We start from the raw sequence: 24,166 nt of genomic DNA on the forward strand, positions 1-24,166 counted from the left end.
GAAATTTCAAATGTCATTACAATATACTGATTACAGGTCCGGAGGAACCTGTTGACCAGCCCCACTAGACACCGGCCCACCGGGACAGTGCCCGGTACGCCAGATGGCCAGTCCACCCCTGGTAACGCTGCTGATCCTCCTGTAATCATTAATCTGACAAATAATCAGACAGACGCACCTCAGATGATATTCATTGTTGTGTTTAATTGGACTTTAAATGAATTCATGTACCTCTTTTATTTGCAGTGTTTATCCTCTTAACCTCTAAAGTGGAAATTAAATGTTGCTTGTGCAGGATTGTCAAGTACTGAGTCTTTCCAAACTCTCAGTGAGACGTCAAACGAATACTTTCCAATTTAACAGACAGACAGCGAAGGCTACAGTGGTATAACATTTATTAGAGGGTGGCACACAACACAGAATAACATGAACACATGCTTAAAATGCCATGCTGGATCAGCTCTCCAAAGGCCAGTGTTACATGAGAAGCCACAAGATAAATCCACAATATCATTTTTAATAGAGATTACAGATTATTTCTATGATAGACAATCAATGTTTTAGATGAAGACAAGAGTTAAGGCGTAGGTCTGTGATGTTTGGTCAGTCTCCTCTCGAATGCTACTTGGAGTAACAACAACTAATCTGATTAGACGATGCTAATTCTTTGGCACAAATACAGTGGCCAAAAATAATGAAAAAAAAAATTGTTTTTAAGATCAGATTCAGAAGGAAACGCTGCAAAATGCTTCCTATAGTGCTACATTTACATTTATAAGTGTGTGTTCCCTTACACATTTTGTAGGACAGAAGGTCATAAAGTACATGAAACAGAAAAAGTAGAAAGAGGAACATTTACAGCTGATATATTTATCAAGTTCACAATCTAAAAGTCGGTCTCTTTCCTATAAACTCATTTCTAATAGAACATCCCATCAGTACTTCCGTGTGTAGACAATCTGCTCAGTGAAGAATGAATGATCTCATTATGTAACAAAGGCACTGTGTGCACAAATCTACTTCCCCAAATCAAAGGAGTATTACAAAGTATGACAAGTTTGTTCAGTAAATTTAGCAGTTTGCACATTTTGTGAAGTCAGCTTTGCAGTTTTCTACTTAATAATCTTCGATCAGTGGATCATAAAATGATGATTTGCAACTTGCATGTAACACCTCACTGACATTTAAACTTAGGCAACGTAAATATAAAATGAAAACAATTCTGCAGCCGTCTCGTTAGTCCTTAAATTATTTGGATGCGTGCTTTTGAGAAAATCTGAGAATTTTTCTAGGTGATCAACCAGGTTTAAAAGTCTGAAATTAGTGCCCCACCAGAGACCCCACTGATGTGGAAAGTTTGAAAAGGGGATCAGGTTTGAAATTCCTGCTATTAGTTGATAACTTGTAAAAATCACTGGCTATTCTGAATGAAAGAACTTATCAACAGGCTGATCATTTTCTTGTATTTACAGTAAGATGGGTACAAACACAAGAAGCACATTAGAGGTTGGAGGGAAATATAACATTCATTTTATAAACATAAACAGCATGAAATCTGCACAGACCATACAATACTCATGTTTATTTGACAGGAAAGAAAGCAAGAAAACTGCGTGACTAGATAATAACTTTATAATGATCACTGGCACAATAAAGCAAAACATTTATGGTCACAGATTGTGAAAAGTGGTTAATGATTGTTCACAATAACAGAAGTGTAACATGAATAATAAAAAAGAAATAAACTGGACAGGCCAACTGTGCACCCTAAGCTAGGCGGGTGATGCAGCAAAACAACACACTGGATGATACAAAAACATGGAGCAAAAAAAAGGCTCATTCAGATTGTAGAACTTGAAATCCTGCTAAAGCTCTGCCATCTAGAGGTTGAAACCTGCAATTACACTCCACAAGTCACACTGAACTATGACTGAACACGACTTGTTTTAACGACAAATGACTGTTCTGACGGGAAAATAAAACAAGTATTTGGTTAGAGTTTGAAGATGCTCTAACTTTAGTCATTTATGAATAATTCTGCAATTTTACGACGCATAAAAAGGGCAGGTGGTGATTATGTCTGTGTGAAATTTAACTCTATTAAAGCTGTTTCCGCTACATGTGAATTTTGGAACGGATTCAAACTGACATTGGAACAGACTGCATGCAGAAATGAAGAAATGAGTGCCTCTGACAGTTTCCTTTGATTCACGCGTTGCAGCAGAAAAAGTCAGACAGAAACCTCCGACTGCTCACGCCCATCTCACATTACTTTCACCAAACTGAAGGCCACCTGAGCACAAACACTGTGTGCAGCGTTTACAGCCTGATCACCTGCTCATTTACCAACTTCTGACCGAGTGCAACCCTAAATTCCTGCTTTGTCATCGCAGACTGGGTGTGGTCAACCTTCCACCCACAGGCTTTAGTGTGGAGTTGCTCAATAAAGTAAAAAAATATGTACACAATCTGCAGTATTTCAAACAACGTCTAGGAAACACGTGAACAGGAGGAGGGCTGATAGTTCATCCAGGAGGAGGAAGGAGAAAGAGGAGTAACAAATCAAATGAAACCCCAGACCCTGAATGTCTTCCATGTTCTACTTGAGGTAATACAGAAATGTTCAGTAAGTCTGGAAGGCATCCAAAGCCTCTTTTAAGGCTCATCACTTCTAAGTATGGCTTTGCGTTAGTTATGCAACTGTTTAGCAATTATATATCTGCTTATGTATCCAAACACGTGACAAAAGTGAAGCTACTGTTAGCATGAGCAGATGTTACGAGAACGGAGAACGATATTTAAACAGCATCCATCTATAACAGTGATATACTCGGACATTAATCCAACCTAAAGCCAAACCGCTGTCCTAAGGTTTGGGCACTTGAGTGGTGAACAGGCACTGCACATCAGAACAATAAGACAGGCTACGTGAGAATCTACTGCGAGGTAAAGTTTATCATGCAAGTGATTCAAATGTCACCGATATTGTGATATACTGTCAATTCTATAATCACAGTGAGTAAAGATCAGGTGAGCCATAAGTGCATTTTGTTAATCTAACAGAAATTTTACTTTAAAAGCAAAGTGAACATAAAAGTTGCAATCTATCTACTTCAGTAATGGCGCTCTTAGCACTGAAAGAATGAGGGTGTAATAAAGAGGAGGGAGCTGGCACATCTCTGCTCCACGTCCAAAGGTGATTAAATTCCAAAACACCTGACAGGAAAGCAGCGCACTCCAAACTCCAGGCAGAAATTTAGACAGCTATGCAGGGATTTGTCCTTAATATTTCTCGATTGATTCCCTCACCTACAACTCTGACTTTTGTCTCAGAAACACCCAGCTCTGCTTTGGATGACCTGTCGGACTGACTGAGATTGCAGCATATAATTCTGGCTAACTAGTGCAGTATGATAAAGTTAAATGTTTCTACAACAAAAACTAAAAACAACATAGGATACATACAGTCTGGTCCTTCTGGAGTAAGGCCCCTGTTTTGTTTTGTTTTTTCCTTTAGAAAATTAAAAACTTCTTAAAAATATAAAAAAGCTCTTGGTTGGTGTCAAGTGTTTCTGGTCAAAGGCAGTTGCATAAGGGACTGAACTGTTTTCATGCTTGAGGCAGATACACAGCAAAAGATTCAGAGTTACGAGTCTCAGGCCTGATTCATCATATGGCTGTCTGGGCCTGTGGGTTGGTCATCTTCTGGAGCAGAGGGATCTGTGAGAATCAGAGGACAAGATGGTTTCAACACCGAGTGCAATAAAGATCACTGCTGACACACACACAGGAACTACAGCTAGATACTATCATCCTTTATCATGGCAACTGTTAACCTACAAATAAAACCTCAAACTGGAAGAACAAGTTTGAATAAGAGATGCAGGTGGCTGCTGCTGAGCATGAATGCTGCTGTAAAGGAATGAATGAGTGAATGAATTAAAGGGATCATTTGGTTGCTTTGAAGAAGGGCTGCACTGCAAAAACTCAAAATCCTACCAAGTCTATTTGTCTGGTTTTTAGTCAAAATGTCTCATCCCATTTGATTTAAGATAAACTCACTTAACAAGTGACATTTCAGCAGATGGAGGCACTTGTTTTAAGACAATGCATCTTAAATATCTTGTTAAGTCAAACAATCTTGATATTATCTTGTCTTAACCCTCGTGTCATCTTGCGGGTCAAATTGATCCGTTTTAAAGTTTGAAAATGTGGGGGAAAAAAATATTTTCACAGGGAAAAAAAATCTATTTTTTTCTGAATGTTCTTAAAGAAAATATAAGTTTTACTGATATATATGGAATCACTTTAGATATTTTTAGGATTTTTTGGAAGATTTGTATTCATTTAAAAAAATATTTACAATTTTCTTTTCTTTTTTTTGTTTCTTGCCAAATTTGGGATTTTTTTCCTTAAAAATAAAACTTAAGGGATTTTCTTCCTGAAGATTTTGCAAATATTTTATAAATTTGTGAAATTTTGTTTTGCTGAATTCTTGTTTTTTTTTTCAGACAAGGAAACAAAATGTTTTAAATGAGGACAGCAGGGGGGTTAAGACACCTTAGCTTGACAATCCTGGTAAAATCTAGTTTAAAATAAGTTTCCCCAGCTAATTTTAATATCTCAATATTCTAAATATCATCTCTTATTTCAAGAAATCTTACCAGGCCATTTTTCACTTCTTCTATTGGCAGATTTTTTTCACTTATTTCAAGGTAAAAGTTCTTTGAAATAAGATTTGTTTCTTGTTTTGAGAGGGGCATTTTCCCCGTGTGTATGAGATACTAAAGGATCTACAAGCTAAGCAATGTGCTGGTGTGGAACGAGTGACAAACAGAATGTGTTGTAGTTACCTAAACGGTGGTCAATATCTGATAAAGTGTGCACTACATTTAGAATAGTCTCACTGCTTTAATGTGAGTCAGACAGCCCTTTCCTAAGGTACGACATTTTCTCCCCCATAGAACTTCATCTTCATACACAAATCTTTGCTTTGGCTGCCTGACAACGAGGCAAAGTGGTAATAACATTCTACTTAAATGAATATTGACCTTTTTTCCAAGTGGACCACATTTCAGATGGCTAAATTTATTCTAGCCATTTTTCTGCTAGCCCTAATCAAAGTAGTACATACAGTTTAGCTTGTCTGCCAACAGTCCTGTCTGCTACTACAAATTAAAATCAGGAAAGCAACTCAGATAAGAACACATTTTAAGAAGAGGTAACTGACTCAGTGTCCTGACTTCCTAAAGCTGGTTATTCCAGAGCCTCACACAATGTCCCCTTTAGTTTCCAGCCAAGCTAAAACAACTGACAAAAGACTTTTGTCTGAATCTCTCAAAGTGTGTACACAGACATTTGGTACTAAAATGTCAGTGATAAGTAGCCTACACAACACCACATTAAAAAGCCCCAGAGTAGAGTCTCTGCAAAGTGTTGTTTCTCTAAAGTCAACTGTCATCAAGAATTACTCAGGAACTGGATGACTACATTTGGGTTGCAGCTGCACCAAGAACTTACATTTTACAACGATCAACTATCACCTCTAAACCTTTAAGCTTGTCCAAACATGCCAAAAATAATCCTAAAGTACACCTTCTTACTCTTAAACCAACAACACTGGATTTTTTTTTGCTACGTAATGACTGCTGAATACACTAACCACCTTATAAAGTTGTCTTGGTGACCATGGTATCAAACAGTGGCCTATTTATACTAAAGATGCTCAGTTTTCACAATCCTCCTTTCTTCATATGTGGGTGGTTAAATTCTCCATTTGACTTCCAGGCTGCTGTTAAACTGCATGACATTCATGTGCAATGATGTTAGAAAGTCCCTGAAGAAGAGAATAATCAACCGACAGCAGAGAGGTCGCAGCTTGGCAAGACGGAGAGCTGTGGAGCGTTGGCGGGAGTTTGTGCTCAGTGAAGTGCCCTGTGGTCAGGTGTGGTAATAATGTTTCATTCCCCTGAAAATCTCATTTCTAGTAATTATATGGATAACCAACAGTATTAGGAAGTTGCCTTGTATTCCATTATCTGTTCAAAAAATCCAAACACCCAAATTTTCCAGCAGTCATAGCCTTTGATGAAGTTCTTAAGTTCTATTTATAACATTTAGTTAACTTTTGTATGTTCAGAACTGTTTACTTTAAGTTCTACTAATCTTTTCTTTGTTGGGCTATCTGGCTGTGGTCGTCTGGATGGCTTCAGGGAAAAGATGACATCAGGGGAGCATCAGAGCAGTGCTGTCACTTCAAAGGGAGACCACGTTTATTTGATTTTAATATTGCGTTATTCATTTAACTGAATATATTTTGGGTTTGTTTGTTATTATTCTTTCGATGAAACATACAAATTGTATAGTTTTGTGCTTTATGCTGTAGTTTAGGTGTAGAACTTATTGTATGTAACTGGTCTGATCAGGTGCTGTACAGTAGCTTGGTGGTTAGCACTTTCGCCTTGCAGCTAGAAGATCCATAGTTTTTGTCCCAGCCTTGCTGAGATCTTTCTGCATGGAGTTTGCATGTTCTCCCTGTGCATGTGTGGGATTTCTCCACAGTCCAAAAACATGCTGAGGTTAACTGGCAACTCTAAACTGTCCGTAGGTGTGAATGTGAGGATTAAGCGGTGTATAGTTAATGGATGGATGGTCTGATCAGCCAATATATACAGCTGCATGCAAAATTATTCAACCTCCCTGACATTTGACATTCTGGCAAAATGAGCAACATTTTGACTGCAGGCGATTAATAAATAATTTAAGAGGTGAACAGTTACTTTATTGAAAAATAATACCAACGCAAAAATCAAGATTTAATTCAGAATCCATCCAAAATTTCAACTTTTTTACAAAAAGCAGGTTGCACAATTATTCATCCCCCTATGAGGCTGTATCTTTAGTACTTCGTGCAGCACCCTTTTGCAGCAGTGACCTGCTGTAGATGGGAGGTAAACTCTCTCAACAAGCTTCTGGCAGCGCTCCTTGGGAATTTCAGCCCACTCATCATGGGCAATGGTCTCCAGCTCAGCAGTGTTCTTAGGTCTATGTGCTGCAACAGCTTTCTTCTGATCCCATCACAGATTCTCGATTGGGTTAACCCTTTAAGCTGCAGTCAATTCCAGCCATTTTCAGTACAAAAAAATCACTAATATTCTATTTGTAAATAAAAATATGACGAGAAATACAGGGAATATTGGACGCGCGATCGCCCAGCGACTTCCAATCGCTGGGCCGTTTACAATAGTCGTTAACAAGCTATCGTTAACGTCGTTACCATCGCGCGGGAGTATCAGCAACAATAAAGTGTTCAAACTTGTGAAATCAGCATTCAAATAAATGAAATCCGCGGATCCGCGGTAAATTCCCATCCCTGAAAAAAGCGGAATTTCGCGAATTCGCGGAAAAATCACATCCCTGGATTTAGTAATTGCCTGCAGTTGTAATGTTGCTCATTTTGCCAGAATGTCAAAACTGTCGGGGGGTGAATAATTTTGTAATACAATGACCTACTATACAATTAACTACAACGTTAAAAATTTACATTATATGCAACTGTATATAGTCCATTTTGTTCAGTGTTTTTTCTCTTCTGTTATCAGTTTGTTTGATCAGTGCAGTTGTTTTGGTCTGTTATTTTGTTGCTTATAGCCTTAGTTAAGTTCTGTTCTTTTGACCTCTTTTATGGATTCAGTCATTTTAAGGTGAAACAATAACCCTGTTTTTGTTTTCACCTGAGAGTCCTCATGCATTGCAGCTCAGTCTCTCAAAACAGGAGAAGTCCATAGAAATAAATACATGAACTCTTAAGGAGAGCAGTGCCATTCTCACCTTAGTCAGATCCACCCCAGTGAGGGCGTTGACAGAGACAGGGAGTTCAGCTAGTAGACGGTTCACCTCTCCAGTCACACGGCTGCCTTCTCCACTCAGAATGACAATCTCATTGGTCTTAGAGAGGGGTGCAGCCACTTTACCAGCAATCTGAAAAAGCACAGTGACAATATGTTTGTTATTATTCTTCACACTCCACGAATCTACATCTAAGAAGTGACAGTGATGTCACAATCATATTTTTACTCAAGTCATGTCTCTGCAGTTCTGATCAGTGAAACACTAATGCTTCAGCAAACACCATGTTAAGATACATGTGAGAACATTAGTACCTGCAGCATCTGTAACACAGGAGTGTTAGTTCATTTTTAATGATCGACATGTAAACCTGCCAGGTGCCAGCCTTCTTGTTTACACAGAAGGTGACAGCTGCACTCTGGTTTTCTGTGGCTGATTTTTAAAAGGGTCTCATCTGCTGGTAGAGACTAGTTTGTTGATTGTTGCTTGTTTGAGAATAAAAACAACAACTAAAAAAAAAAAAAAAAAAGTTTTCTGTTTTAAAATCACATGGAAAAGCTGTTTAGAGAAGACACTTGCACCCTGAAATGAAAAATAGCCTGATCAACCGTCCACACACAGCTGCTTCCATGTCATGTCCATAATACCTGAAATTTCTTTTTCTTCTTTAGACTAAACAGACGAAATACTACATAAGTAGGGCTGCAACTAACGATGAATCGATAAACCGTCTGAGCACGACATAGTGAGCGTGCAATGCAACAGAAATCACCGTCCGAGCAGAGCGCTGAACACGGACGGACATCCGTGCTGCATCGTGCATATATTATATATGCTCAATGCAGGGCAGTTAATCGATTCATCGTTAGTTGCAGCCCTATACAAAAGCTCTGTGTTTTTTTAAATGGCAGCCACACATTGATCTTGTGGGTCGTGATCATCCTGCCCCCACCCCTGTCATAAGTGAATCTTGATTCTAGACCATCAAAGTGGTTTTTGCCACTTTGGAACAATTTTTTCTTGCCAAGAGCCACTTCTTTGGCTGTTAAAATGTGAAGAATTGGTTCATGTTAAGGAACTGGCTCTCAAACTGCCTTGTTAGAAGAGGGGTAACAGAGAATGACTTGGTGCCAAAGATTTGTGTGGTGAAGAAACATATACAACTATTAAATGCCACCAATTTTCCCGACTTCTTTTAAAAGTGCCGGTAAATAAATGTATTCCACAGACCTTGGGCAGAGCCTCCAGGACCAGAGCGGTCTTGGCAGCCTCGCCGTACTGCTGGTAAGCTTCAGCTTTCATTCTCATCTTTTCAGCCTCAGCCTTCCCCACTGCTTCAATGGAAGAAGCTTCTGCCTCACCGATACAGCGAATCTTCTCAGCCTCTGCCTGTGCTGTCAGCACTTTCTTTATCCTGGGAGAGAGTTAGAGAGTCAGTCATATTTTGATCTGCAATATGTGAAATGTACATTTGTAAAGTCATTAGTCTATTTTCTCCTCTCTAAAACTCAGAGGTATATCCAAATGTACCATTTACTGAGATGAAACTAAACTACAGGTGAAAAGGAAGCACATCAACAATTAATAATAGAGTAAAACCCCATTTTACTGCAGCGTTCACAGTGCATTGATGTCAACACTCTAGCAGCTAAAACCATTAAAGTTAAATATGTAGGCATATTCAGAAATATAAAGGCTTTTCAAAGAGTTATAAAGTTTGAATCACATGTTGACAATGTCGGTAGTGCAGTCCACATGGGACAAAAATCTGTGTTTTTATAGATTTTGGACTTCAGAAGTTAAATATATTTTATTGGTTTCCAGGACAAGTGAGGGTAGGTCACTGACAAACTGGCTGCCATTTTCTTGATGCTGCAGTTTTATGGGACTTATTTCAATGATGGTGCGGTATTCAATCCCAACAGGATTTTTAAAAAAAACCTTGATTATGGCACAAGCCATACCACATGATATCCAGTACATTCAGTAATGTTTTTTGCTGCATAGCTGCTCCTGTTTCAAGAATTCAGTTAACTAATTGGCATCATTTTTAAATAAAGTTAACAGTTGTGCTGCTCTACGGACAGTGATCATAGATTCCAGAAAATTATATATGCAAAGGAAACAACTGTGATGACCCCATTAGCATTGTACAGTCACAGTATGAGTGGTTTTCTGTGATTTGAAAGAGGATCTGTACTCACTTCTGTCCTTCAGCCAGCTGCTGCATCTTGTAGGCTTCAGCTTCGGCAGGTCTCCTCACAGTGGCAATGAGCTCCTTTTCAGTCCGGTTGATCTCCTTCTCTTCAATTGTGATCTGCTTCTTCCTCTGTACAACCTCAATTTCGATTTCCTCCAGACGGATCTTCTGCTGCTCTTTGGCAGCTTGCAGCTCATACGCCAGCTGAGCTTCTGCTTTCTAAAGACCCAGGACATTTGTTAATGTACACTACCAGTCAAAAGTTTGGACACACCTTCTCATTTAATGGTTTTTCTTTATTGTCACGACTGTTTACATTGTAGATTCTCACTGAACTCATCTAGAGAATGCCAAGAGCGTGCAAAGCAGTAATCAAAGCAAAGAATGGCTATTTTGAAGAATCTGAAATCTTAAACATTTTTTGACTTGTTTCACACTTTTTGTTTACTACATAATTCCACATGTGTTCATTCATAGTCTTGATGCCTTCTGCGAGAATATACAACTTTCATGCTTGTTGACAATATGCTTAATACAATGGAACAAACTGAATACCTTCGTGTTCACTTCCTGGTTAAAAGACGCTTTCTGCATTTCCAGCTCTCGCTTGGAGTCGGCCATTTTTGTGTCTGCAACAAACTTCACATCCATCATTTCTTTCTTACACTCAGCTTCCTGTAAGAGATGCAAAACATAATGACAGTGAGATGGACTGAGAGTCGTTTGTTGGTTTGCTAATGTGATGTCGCTATTAGCAATTAGACAATGGATGCTTTTCACTGCTCCCGTTTGTAGCTCTTCTTACCCTGATGCCAGCATCTCTCTCTGCCTCTGCCACTCCAATGTCTGCATCCCTCTGTACTGCAGCTGTCTGAGTTTTACCCAATGAGCTCAGGTATTCCACTTTATCATATACATCCTGCCAGGAGGAGAATAGACACACTGAGGTACAAGTATAGTGTACAATTAAATTTGTCAAACTAGAACTGCCAATAGGAAACAACTATTCAAAAACAAATGCAGAATAAAATCAACTAGATATTCTCGTTCTCATACCTTAATGGTGAAGCTGAGGATCTCGATGCCCATACGACCGACATCGGGTGCTGCCACCTCACGCACCAGGGTGGCAAATTTGTCTCTGTCTTGGTAAATCTGCTCAACAGTAAGGGTACCTGAAAGATGGAAGAGTGGTTAGTGCCTTCTAATTCACTACTAACATCATTATCATACATCTATACAAAATAACTAACACTGAATACACTGACAAAGAGGGCCAAGAGATCAAAATAGTGAATTTATCATTGACACAGTCACATTGATACAGGATACAACAGAAGTGAGTGCATCCTTGTGCCACATCAATAACTGATTCAAAACTGTATCGCCTCTCAATAATTGGATTATTTATGAGTTGAATAGTACAGGATAATAAACAACCTTATGAACAATCAATAACTTAAACACTGAAACTTAATTGAGTAAACCTATTATATCCAATCAACTCATCTGCATGAACATGTTTATAAAACAATCTGTCACACCAGAATTTCATCAGTTTGGGATCTTCAGGCTGTGTCTTTCTGCATCATGCATTTTCAAGAAAAAGAAATTCCAGAAGATCTAAAAAATTTGACTGTGAGACTGCACATGACAGAAAAGGATACAAGCATCAGTGATCAACTTCAAAACAAGAGGAAACACAGTAGCAGTAATCTGAAGGTACAGAACAAATCTCAGTGCCACTACAGTGGTTTTGCTTCCCTAAAATGATACCACAGACGGTGTACTTCTTGCATAATATAGCTCAGAAAAACAGGTAAGTGCTTCGGACTTAGGATTATCAATGGAAGTCAATGGAGTTTCTGTGACAGTTAAGACAGTGGAATATCAACCTCCAAGACGTCTTTGTTTGATGTTCCTAACAAAACTGTAAGATGAGACTTTGCTGAAGAACATGAAAAAAGGCCTGATATATATTATAAGCATATTATTTGGTCTGATGAGACCAAGGTAAATTTGTTTAACTCAGAAGCGGTCCAGCTTGTTTGGCATGAACCTGGTCAGAACTACCACAGGGAATGGATGGTCCTGACAGTGAAGCACAAAGGTAGGAGAGTGATGTTCTGGGCCGCATGATGGCAAAACGTGTCAGGAGCTGACATTTATAGACGACACCATACATGCCCGTGGATATACCAAAAAATATGAACTCTTCCAGCAAAGAGCAGCAGGAGAAAAACTATCTCTGGAGTATGACAAGCATTTGACACTGCAGAGGGGTGTACTCACATCTGTTGTTTACTGTATATCCTACTTTTGTTATCCTTGATCAACAACAAAAAGCACCAAAACAACAAACTGTGACACTGCAGTTTTAAGAAGCTACCCACCAAGGATGGCACGTAGGTGACCCTCTAGAGTCTGCAGGATGACACTCTTGATCTCCATAACTGATTTCCCCAGGAACTGTTCGCAGGCATAGCCCAGCAGTTCATTTTCTGTCATCACCTTCACCTAGTGTCAACATGGATACAGATCATCAGCTGAACACACATTCACAAACGCAACACAAACACAAATACAAATACAGGCACACACATGAACACATATTAGCTTTTGTGGTATCATTAAAGAAACATTTTTATTGGATTAGTTCCCACACGTCATTCTTTACTGTTCACTTTTACAGCATCAATGCAGAAAACACTTCAAAGTTCAACAGAAGTGTAAAATTTAAAATGGAAAATAGAACATTGCAGTCTAAGTTTGCAATGTATTAATGACGTGGATGCATAAACCCTGATTTGTTTTCATAATTTTTCAATTTTTTTAAGTTTCAAAGGGATCAAGGGTATGATCCAGAGTCTCTGCCAAAAACTAGCACTGTGATGAACTGCTTGAGTTCCTAGATATACATGAAAAAGGATCACTGACACATTATTAAAGCAGCAGTTGGCTGCACAGCATGTACTGTGCAGGAAAGGAGGAATCTGCTCATTGCTGATCACTATTATCTCAATCTTGCACACACCCTTACCTGATCAAATGGACAGTTTGAAAATAATGAATGCCATTAATGACACGGTGCAAACTCTTTATGGCCAGATTATTTCATTATATTTATTTGGGAAGCCTGCTGAATTTGTATTTCTCATAAACCCAAACTACACAGGCAGGGTTTTTGCCCAATGATGCCAATATTAAAGTTACAATAAACAACTATAATATTATTATATTATTTGTAGCACCCCTTATAAATCACTGAAGTATCAAATCTGTAAAATAATCAAATTGTCAACAGCCTCCTTGCATAAAATCGGTGGTCTTCTAACGTCAAACCACCGAGTAATCAGCATTTAAATGCTGTATTCTGGTTAGCAGCAACAGATGCAGAAATATACTTATCAACTTTACATTTGTTCCTTTTGGGTTTATGATGACGATGTACGGCACATATGTAGTTGTAATTAAAAATGCTCTTCTAAAGTTTCCTGATGCACAGAAAGTAATACAAGAACATATTACCTGTTCAGTTCTACATTCAAGTAACAGTTACACAAAATTAAATTCAGTGTCTCTCTCTACACTAAATGATTGTTATGCGGCCAAAAACAATGAACAGGATCATTTTACTTCGAAGAAAATAAAGGGAAAAAGTAAGACACTTCATGTTAAAACAAAACCACAACAAACATCAGTGGCAAAAACCTGAGGCGTACAAGATTCACACAATGGCAGTCATTCATAGTAAGCGAGCCCACTTGGACAGTCAAGAAATATTAAATGTAGTAAGAAAGGTTTATGCAATATTGTAGTCCACTGGAGCTGTAAGAAACAAAAAGAGTGAGCTGGGTCCTTAGGCGAGAGGTCTGCACATGGTTTGGGTTTGCAACATGCACTCATACCAGGAACGAGGACAACACAAAGTTGGGAAAAATGGTCGTCATTCCAAGGAAACACTTGTCTGAAAACAGAAAAGGCCACAAGCCAGCCACACAAACACATACAGGCTAGCTTAAACAGACAGCAGGGGGAGTTGTGCCATGGTCTGGACTGGAGTAAGGACTTGTGTTTAATGGTAATCTCTTGCCTTCAGCTCCAGACCACTACCCCACCCTCCCATCCGCCTCGTGACACCACCTCTTCTCCTGACTCCTTTAAACCCACAATTCCCTAAAGACACAAAGTGACACAACATTACTCAAAGTCCAAATAATATATTTTTGAAACATGAGGGATTTGTTGGGTCCTTCACTTGGATGTGTATTTACTGCCAACTGGCCATTAGGCTGTCAAAGAAAACAAATACCGTCCTATTGAAAGTCAGGAGACTAAATGTGATGGAAATGGGATTTATATCCAATTGGAAAAGTTGATATCCACGATTAAAGTTCTGCTATCTTTCCCTTTAAATGAATTCTGCTGCTTCCTCCCTCCAAGCCTAAACGTATAAACTCCTGTTGCCATGGGACACGCACTCCACAATGGCTTTGGCTTAGGTCGAACCAATCAAACTGTGGCCATGATGAGCCTTTCTGTGAAGTAAACTGTGTGAGAGTGAGGCGTTGTTCAGCTCCAAACAGTGGGCTCATTGTCAGCATACATGTAGGAAAACACAGAGAGGAACACTGGCATGGCTAGAATAGAGAACTGATAATGAGGCACCAACTCTCAAACTCAGAAAGAAATACTGACATGCAGAAAAAAAACAGGAAATGAATAATATGAAATGGGAATGCAGAAAACAGTGGCAAAATTCTGAACTAAATTGTTGAAGAGAAAATCCACCACAACAATCGTATATTCCCCACTGCTTTGAGTTTACTTTTTACATGCACTCTTTTGAGGGGTGAAGGAAACAAATGCTCTGTCATTACTGAGTTCATTGGAAGCATACGTTTGCTGTGGTTCAACTCACCAAAGGCTGCTTTCCCTACCAGTAAACACCAGCAACATTAGAAATTTCATAAGGAAAACCCAAGCAGGCCACGCTGACCAATCACAATCTAGTAACCTCTACAACCCCTTGATAGCCAGTCATCCTGACTTACAGTTCCAAATTTGAAGAGGTGCACTTCAGCTATAGCACAGCACACAGTATTGCTACTGTTTCTTGACAAACTATGACTCCTCCTCCTCAAGGAAAAGAAAATCTGGCTTTAAAGTCCTCTATACTTGAAATAAAAAAATATCATAATGCAGTCAGTGTTTGTGTATTAATGCAGCTAGCATTTGTAAGTGTAAATAGTGAAATGGAACCTAACACGTTCTTTATGGTGGATTTTCTCTTTAGCACCTCAAGGTTTTTAACCTAAAAAGCAACGTTAATTTTCGCATTGATCAAGACAGGGCTGCCACCTTTTCAAACCATGTTCTTTTTATCATCAAGTATCATTTTTGGCTTTCTTAGGCAGACAGTGGAGACAAACAGGAAGTATGAGTAGAGAAAGCAGAGGCATGTCAAGCAAGAAAGTCTCTTTACAAATTCAAGCCAGATTTGCCATGAATGAAGAGGAACCTGCTCGTTCAGATGCTCAGATGTCATGACTACTGGATTGTTCTCTGATGTCCTGCTGTACTACTGCATAAACCACTGTCTGAAGCACTCTGCAACTGTAGGTCATTACAATTCAAACATTTGTTTTCAAACATTTGAACTAGGGCTGAGCAATTAAAAAATAAAAATCTAAATTGTGACTTAAATCAATGCAATTAGCAAATTGTAAAGGATGCAATTTAGGATATACACGATAAAGCACGTCTGACTCAGGGCTTCATCTGTTGTGTCAACAGTTTTATAAATCCTTGCGCAACAGTCACACTTTTGATTATATCTCATGTTCCAATCACATGTTTAAATTTATATCACTGTAAAGATTAAATTGAACCAAAAACTGTTTGGCAAACTAAATCACAAAATCTCATTGTCAGAAAATAACAATTACATATTTCCCTCAAATCATTTAGTTCAATAAAATTACTAGATAAAAAAAAAGGTGACAGCCCAAAACTGGATCAAAGGAACAAATAACAGACACAATAAAAACATAATACACTGAGACAGACAGTGAAATGCATAACAGGCTCTTGACAGACCCTTTTTCTTGTCATGCTCCAACCAAGTTCACTGACAGACTGACAATAAACTGTGTGAACACAATGCAAGGGGCAATATTGGTGTTGGTACGCTGCCGCACCTATCAGTGACACAACAAAACACAAATCAGGAAGCCCAATTTGAAGCTTTATCTGTCACACAGCACCAACTAAACTGTGCAATTTTGAGGTCTCACTGTAGTGAATAAGGAGGCTCCTTTTTGTAAACACAGTGAATCTGTCAGTCTGCCTGCTGCTTGGTAAGATACGTTCAGCCAGGTGCATTCTGCCCAGATATGAGGGTAAATCATGCAAACAGCAATTTGACCCAACATCTGTGAGAATGTCGATCCTAACGTCTTCATAAAAAATACAGTTATACATATGAGCTCGAGCCCTCTGCATGAAATACCACCTCTGCTGTGATTATGGGCTGATGCCAGAGAAAAGAAGGGGGAGGAGGGAGGGTTAGAGGAGTCTGAACTGGCATTCCTAGGAAAGTGTGGTGATTTACCTGAGCCACCCCAGTGACAGTAATAGCTACACCCTCCGCTGTCTCTACATCCTCACACTTGGGCTGCAGGGTCATAATCTCAAGCGTTATCCTGTGAAGAATGTGGAAAAATATAAAATAAAAATTGACATGTTCGCAGGGAAAGCAAATGAGGGGAAGGAACAGAACACAAGAAAAGAAAAACTAGACAAAGTGAAACCATTCACCCAAGGACTCCAGATCACGAACAACGGAGCACAATGAGATGCTATCCACAATTCAAATGTCTGACTGACTGAAAAGTCACGTTTGCCTTGTTTATTTTAAAATGAAACTTTGTTAAAATATCTGAATTTGTCCTCTGCATAGGACTCCTTGGAATCCTCTTTTTTTAGAAATTTCTATAGCATTCATTTAGTGACCCCGTTGCCAAAGGTGACTCAGAGCTCAGCTTTATGGCAAAGCCGTAGCAGTAGTTAGTGACAGCTGATTATCTTCCTTCGACTGCAGAAGAAAAAAGACGTGAAGAGGAGAACACACAAAGACAATGTTAGCTTGTTAGTTGAACCCTTTTCCGTTGTTGTCCTTTGGCTTCGAGCACCACTGCTGTTTTTTTTTTTTCTTTTTCTTTTTCTTTTTAAATGCATTACCTGAGCCACCCCTGTCACATCCAGGGGAACACCCTCCGAGGTTTCGATATTCTCACAGCGACAGAGGATGGTCATAACCTCCAGAGACATTCTACGCAGGCAGGCGGGCAGCGGGAATAGCAGAGGCAAAACAGTAAGTTGGACAACAGCTGTTAGGAATGTCAGTAACCAAGGTCAAGAGGAAGAGGGAAGAGGGAGGGGGCAAACGACACAACCTAACCTCCTATTCTGCTGAGAGAGAGAGACAGAGAGAGAGAGTGAGGGAGGGAGGAACTTCCATAGATAAAATAGTTAGTGTTGACGGGATTCTTAATCCCGATGGCTCTCCGAGAGTAAAGAGTCTGGAGATTACACAGAAATGTCCTTTGCAAACAGTCATCTCCTCTGCTTCGGTGCAGGGCCGTTTATACGAGATCATGTTTCAGAGCTGATAAAACAGGCAGAGCTGGTCTTTTATAATAAACACTGACTTAGATTCCCTATTCTTGGAGTCAGATTCAGAGTCCAAGACACAGGAGGCAGACTGCAGCAACACATAGAATAGAAGCCCCTCGCTGGTGAACAGCTCCACCTCCTTTTTCAACTGGATCAATGAGTCACAGGTCTGGACATTACCATGATTACTGCATCACAAGCGGGAAGCTCCACTCCCTCCCACCGTTCTTATAATGCTGTCCAGCAACTGGCTTATGCAAACGGTGCTTTTAGCAGACATGGCTGCTACTCTGGAGAGACACAGGAGCAACTCTCTTGTTCTGATTGTAGGAAGCATCTGAAATGTTGATCAAACTGCTCATAGCCAAAATTCTGAATTAATACAGATGAGAAGAGATTGTGGGGAAGCTTGTCTCTAAATGGAGATAAATCCTGACATCCCTAAATTTTTACATTTTGTTATCGAGGTCTACTTACGTTTCCTAGCAACTAAAGCTAAAGAGCTGCATTTAATGTGAAATGGGTAAGATGAAGGAGACACACCAGGGGTGAGATGGGGTGAGATCAATACCAGACGAAGCAAAGCAAGTTAGCAAAGTAGAAATAAAGAAGCAGGCAAACAAATAAATTACTTAATACCAAGAGCTCCAGAAACAAGGAATAAAATGACAGTGTCTTCAGAGAGTTACCATATGCTACATTTCACAGTTGGTTTTGTGGCAGCGAGACGTTTTGTTAAAAAAAAAAAAGAAAAACTCAGCTTTTGAGGCTCAGAGGTCTTTGGTTTTTCCTTTGCTTTTTTTAAAGAGTTTAGATAATTTCCCTTAACTTAAGTTGTTCAATTGCATATTGCGATCATTCAGATCTAAAAAAGTGTCACTGAACGACGGCCACAAGTCTGCTCAGGGTCAGTTTCATTCAATGGCTCAGACTGAGAGGTGAATGAGAGGTTTTAGCTTTTCAGTGGGCTGACGTTTAAACAAAAACTGCACACATCTACACGGTGTCAGTGTTTCAGCTGCAGGTTTTATTTATTGATCAGGACTGGATTCAACTACACAAACTTAAGACTTGGTTATTTTCACGTTTGTTTTCTTTTCAATAATTGTGTTTCTGTGGTTTGCAACGGATGTTCAGTGCACTACGAGGTTCACAGTCAACTGTAGTTTTACAAATATTGTGTTTGCACGTGTCCCTCTCCTTGCCATTATGTACCGTTTGTTTATCTTTCCAGTGTTACTACGAAGCTGGTTCAGGAGAAGCTGCTATGTTTATACAATTGTTAAACATTAGTTTTGAATACTGATGTCTATCAGCCATTCCTTTTGTCTTAATACTATTAAAAATGAAACTTTTTCAGTGTACACACAATTTGAATCAATATCTGTATGATCAATACTACTATTTCAAGGTACCTACTCAGATCAAACTTAAAACATCCACTACCTCAAAGACAAAGTTTTCTAAATGAAAGTTGATTTGTTTTTTTATTACTCCTAATGTTTAAGTAGGACCTGGTTATCATTATTATTTTTTAGCTTTTAGCTTTTTTTTTGCTAACAAACCTTCTAAATAAACATGTCTATCTCACACAACTTTCCATCTTCACTCTGTAGATCTTTGTGTCTTTTGAAAGTGTAAGTCATTAGAAAGACAGGACTGTACAGATATATATTTTTAAAGGCTTAACACTTTTCTACAACAACAGAGCATTGCAGTTTTTAGCCAATATTACTGAAGCAAAATAAAAGAGTATATTTGTTAGAAACATTTTCCTGCTGTAGATTAACGCACATTTTCTGGACAATGGTGTATTTAAGGCACCAGAAGAGTGTACACAGGATTTAAAAAACTAAAATATATTACAGTTACCATGTTCATTAGACATGTATAATCCAGTACACAAATGTGGCTTACTGATGTATTTTTACAGTTTCAGGACAGCAATGGAGCTCTATGACAGAGAGTTGCACAGAGATACCAGATTTTAGCTACACAGACTACACTTATTAGGATGATCAATTCACTGATGACTTTGGATTTGTCGACAATAAGGAAACCGGAGTATCAGCAGCACCATCATTTAATTGTATCTGCTTAATAAATCATGAGACTTGGTACCTTCTCTGTATGTGTTGGGTGTCCAACATGGACTTATCAGTATCAATGTGCTGAACACATTTAATGACAAACTAGTTGGTAGATTTTCAAATATCTTGTTTCGCAAACTTTTGGTGGTATTAGAAAAATGTTTGAAAACATCTGCCTAGTGTTTTAAACATCAATACCAAATTTAACAACACGTTGTCCATATTATGGTATGGGTGATAAAGTCTTGTGTGGTAAACCATAATATTATACTAATATTAAAACTAAGCTAACTCTTTACTGTGCAGTAAAAGACTCTGCAGGGTAACAGAATCTGTAGCTACAATGCTAACTGGTCAACAGAAGGACTTAAAATGGACATTTCAAACCTGTGGAAAGCCTTTTATGTGGCTGCTGCAAATACTCTGTTCTTAAAAGCTTTCTGACAGAGTTTGAGAGCACATTTAAGTATTTTTGGGGGGGCTGAAGCCAGAGCAGATATGTCTTACCTCTGGATGTCAGAGATGAGCCACCAGGCCCAAGCCCAGCCTCCTACAACATATGTCTTCTGATCTGAGCCACAGCAGCCACCTTTGGAGCAAGACAGATGCAACAGTTATTACATGGCTATAATCACTGTAGAAAGAGTCCACATGTAATAAGCTAGCTCATTATGGCAGCCCTGTTGGGCTGATTTAGACCCTGTATATAACTGGCTAACAGTCTAAATTAATCACTATCTTGGTGAAACACAATCAGCAGTTGACTGAAACACGTGAATTCATAGAGCACATACAAACATTCAACTCATACGTCTATGTGTAGAGGCAGATTTCAGTTTAAACATAAAGCAACATAGATGTTCCGAAAAACATTCATCAGTGGCCCAGTTTTCATGTTTTGCAACTGGTTTCAAAGGAGGATGATCATGTGCAAAAACCTCAGCTTCACTCCGTTTTCCAACCACAGTCCTCACAGTGTTTGTTCTCAGCAGCTTTAGTAAATGCTGTATCTCTGCTCTGCTTTCTGGGGCCATTTTCATTCTCTTTTAATGTTTTTATATGATGGCTCTTAAGACTGTTTTTGTTATATTCCAAAATCAAGCATGTGTAACACTCATGTGTTCTAAATCGACATGCTTTTGCCTCGCTGAGCCCGTCAGATTCTGATGTCCTTCATCAGTTCAAACTTATTGTTAAATGTTCAAATGATGCAGCATGTGCTTCCACTGACCGCAGAAGTGCATGTGGCTTATTGCAACCCGTCTATCCCACTCACACAACATAATGAACTGTTCATAGAGTGAATTAAGACCTGAAAAAAACATGTCTTGCAACAGAGACTTCTCATTCCTTCCAGCAGAAAATGTCCAATTTCGAAAGACAAGAGTTCTGCAATAAATGTGGAATCTTTCCAGTTAAAAGTAAGTTAACTGAGGCAACACACACCATCCCCATTCACAAGGATCAGTGTGATAGTTTAATCTCGAGTGTTTAGTGTTGCATTCCCAGCTGTCACATGCTAACTGACAAACAGACGAGTGGGAGGAGCTGGACTATCTTTACTAACACATACTCCACACCAAGCATGCATCACGACATATTGGCCCAGACGTCACACACACTCAGTAACATGTGTCCAACATCTCCATCAACAAGGATTATTAGCAAAGACTCTTTTGAGTAGCAGAAGTCTCACTTTTTGACAAAGTAACTTCCCTACATTTCCAACTCTTCACAAAATACAAACACAACACACTCTTCTGTCTGATTGAACAACATTCCACAGGAAACCGTAGCACTACAGGGTGGGGGAAAAAACAATACAAAGTGTACTTGCAGAACTGAGCAATAGTTTTAACTTGTTTTCATAACTTGACCAAGTAAGCTTGTCTGTCATGTAGGAAGCTATGAAGCCACCATATCATATTTCTTTATCTCAAACAACTCAATCAAGACTAAATTTAAATCTGTAGTGCTTCACTATATTCATGCTGATATTTGTGAGTCACCCAACTTTCACTTGTGTTCCTTGCATTCAAACAATGAACTAGAGTCCAATTTAGCAGAATGTAAATGAAGAAAATACGAACAAGGACCTGCTCACATAATATTCTGCATATTAGAAGTGCTGTTTTATTAAAGAAATTTGGGCTGGACAGGCTTTTACTACAAAATCCACTTGTCTCCTGCCACATGGCACTGCCAGCAGACTGAGGGGCTATAGAAACCATTTTAGCCCTGCTACTTTACCATCAGCATAACTGAAATTCCTCAATGCATTCGCTTCACAGAGAAGAGGGCAGGGACTGCCTGTGAATGAACAAGAATTTACAAAAGCTACAAAAAACCCAGTCCTATGATAAACTTATTTTTTTTGATACAGAGTAATGCGTATTTTGTTTCATAGCACAGAGTGGCATTACTTCATGTCTACCGCTTACAGTAGGCCCAAAAACTTCTGGTTTGGCACCCTAACTATCTAAAGACATATAAAGTAATTTATTTTCACATTGTGAATTAACTGGTGTGGAGTTCAAGATGTGCTAGTCACGCACAGCCACTTCTTCTCTAAATCTACACTCCTCAACACATCTGATGATTGACATAAAGACTGTTAACAATGGAAAATCCCAAAGGCCGTTTCTCTTTTTTTTTCCATCACAAGTGGATTAGACAGGAAACAGCGTGTACAGATCCAGCTACGGAAGTGTGCTGCACAACACTGCCAAACCACTGTGTCGAGATACAGCCAGATTTTCAAAGAAAATAAAAGTGAATGGTCTCTAAAAGGGGTGAAATAAGGATCCATATCCCATCAATAGAGAAGTTTTAGTTATGCTGTCAACTCATAACATAACAACAGTGCATATGTTTAGACTGAGCTTTATGATCACAAATATGCTTTGCTAAATCTAAGAATTTCAAATAAAATGAAATAAAATTTCTGTGTTTGGGTTTCTGAGACTTCTTTCAGGACGCCCCTGAAGATGAAGAAATATCTTGAGTGTGTTCTGTGTAAAGGGTATGACAAACATCAGCTGATGGTGGCAAACACTGTGTTCACAGCAGACCAGGACAGTCTATGAGCCCTTCCCTTCTAATTGAATTAATGTAGCTGTATTCCTGCAGCAGAGCCACCATACCGCACTATCCGTCCACGGAAAAATACAGTTAAAGAAACCTTTTAGTCCAGCTCATCTACGTCCAAATCCTCAACACAGTCTTCTAGTATAATAGCAATATAACAGCTGTTTTAATCTTAATAAAATACCCAAGTAAAATCAGTTTAAAGTATACGTACAAACCAAAATATAATCAGACAGGGAGCTAAAATAGCGCTAATCCCAATCGGTTACAATCTAGAAAGTACTCGATCACATATTAGAGCAATGATTTGATAGCTTTTAGAAAGACAAACTGAGAAAACAGGTGGATTTATTTTAATTAACATCTTAAAGAAGAAACGCATACAAGCTGATAGGAATAGGTAGACATTATGAGTCGTCTCGGTGTTGCAAAAACGACATATCTTTCCATATACACGCATACACGTTTATCAATATTTGGGAAAATAAACCATGTGAATCCGCGTCCTCTCGGCTCTCAGGGTGGGTCTGTCGACTGCTCAACTACATCAAATGGTGGTTTGTCGTAATGCTATCTTCTATTTAACACCTACAGTAAATATTTTTTTGGAGAATAAATGGTAGAGGAGTGCTTTTAGTTAATTATTTACCAATTTGCTCTACTAGTACTTCGTCGAGCAGCTAAGACACATCGTCCAAACAGCGTTTACATTACCTGAAACCACAAGGGCCTCGTTTGGTCCAACGGTGTGGCAGTTTCCCATTTTACCGACAGAAAAAGCGTGTATCCACACCCACTCGAAGCATACAAAACTAATTTAGTTTAAAAACTCAGTTTTCCTCCTTCTTGCACCAAGTCTGGACTATTTTCTTTACGCCCCTACCGAGGATTTCACTTTTTTTCAAAATGGAGAGTTGAAATTATCGCTGCGTCAAAATAACGGTCATGAGACGTAGCACTACCGCTTATGATTTTCAAAATAAAAGTGTGTCGCTGAAACACAGACCGAGTTGGGCTTGTTGAACGACCGTTTTACTTTTATTTTCGATGTTTTATTGCTGTACTTACAACCTGTATTATTGTCACTTGACTGTGCTGACCAGCTACCCCTCCCCTCAAACTGCCCCTCGTCCATAGCACAGGATTACCATACCATAATAATCAAATAGGCGTGGTTGCTTAAATGTCCTCCCATGCAAGTAACCTAAACAAGAGTCACTGTAATTTTCCCTTTGGCTTGACGGACCTCATCACATGATCTCTA

The 24,166-nt window shown here is 39.0% G+C and overlaps 1 protein-coding gene across 2 annotated transcripts; it reads right to left on the minus strand.

The window, feature by feature from the left end:
- Nucleotides 1–378: 378 nt before the first annotated feature.
- On the minus strand, nt 379–23,831 carry flot2a (flotillin 2a). 2 transcript variants are annotated; one of them, XM_022207097.2, is made up of 11 exons: nt 23,617–23,831; nt 20,323–20,404; nt 16,662–16,752; nt 12,442–12,565; nt 11,105–11,223; nt 10,854–10,967; nt 10,604–10,723; nt 10,053–10,267; nt 9,079–9,262; nt 7,831–7,980; nt 379–3,720 (listed from the first exon to the last, which is right to left on the minus strand). In XM_022207097.2, the coding sequence occupies exons 1-11, from the start codon at nt 23,663–23,665 to the stop codon at nt 3,670–3,672; spliced, it is 1,299 nt and encodes a 432-aa protein (XP_022062789.1). In that variant the 5' UTR covers nt 23,666–23,831; the 3' UTR covers nt 379–3,669. The 2 variants fall into 2 exon arrangements, with proteins under 2 accessions (XP_022062789.1, XP_022062790.1); XM_022207098.2 differs by lacking the exon at nt 16,662–16,752 and adding an exon at nt 17,291–17,381.
- Nucleotides 23,832–24,166: the final 335 nt, after the last annotated feature.

This window comes from Acanthochromis polyacanthus, chromosome 17 (genome assembly GCF_021347895.1).
Source record: "Acanthochromis polyacanthus isolate Apoly-LR-REF ecotype Palm Island chromosome 17, KAUST_Apoly_ChrSc, whole genome shotgun sequence".
NCBI lineage: Eukaryota > Metazoa > Chordata > Actinopteri > Pomacentridae > Acanthochromis > Acanthochromis polyacanthus.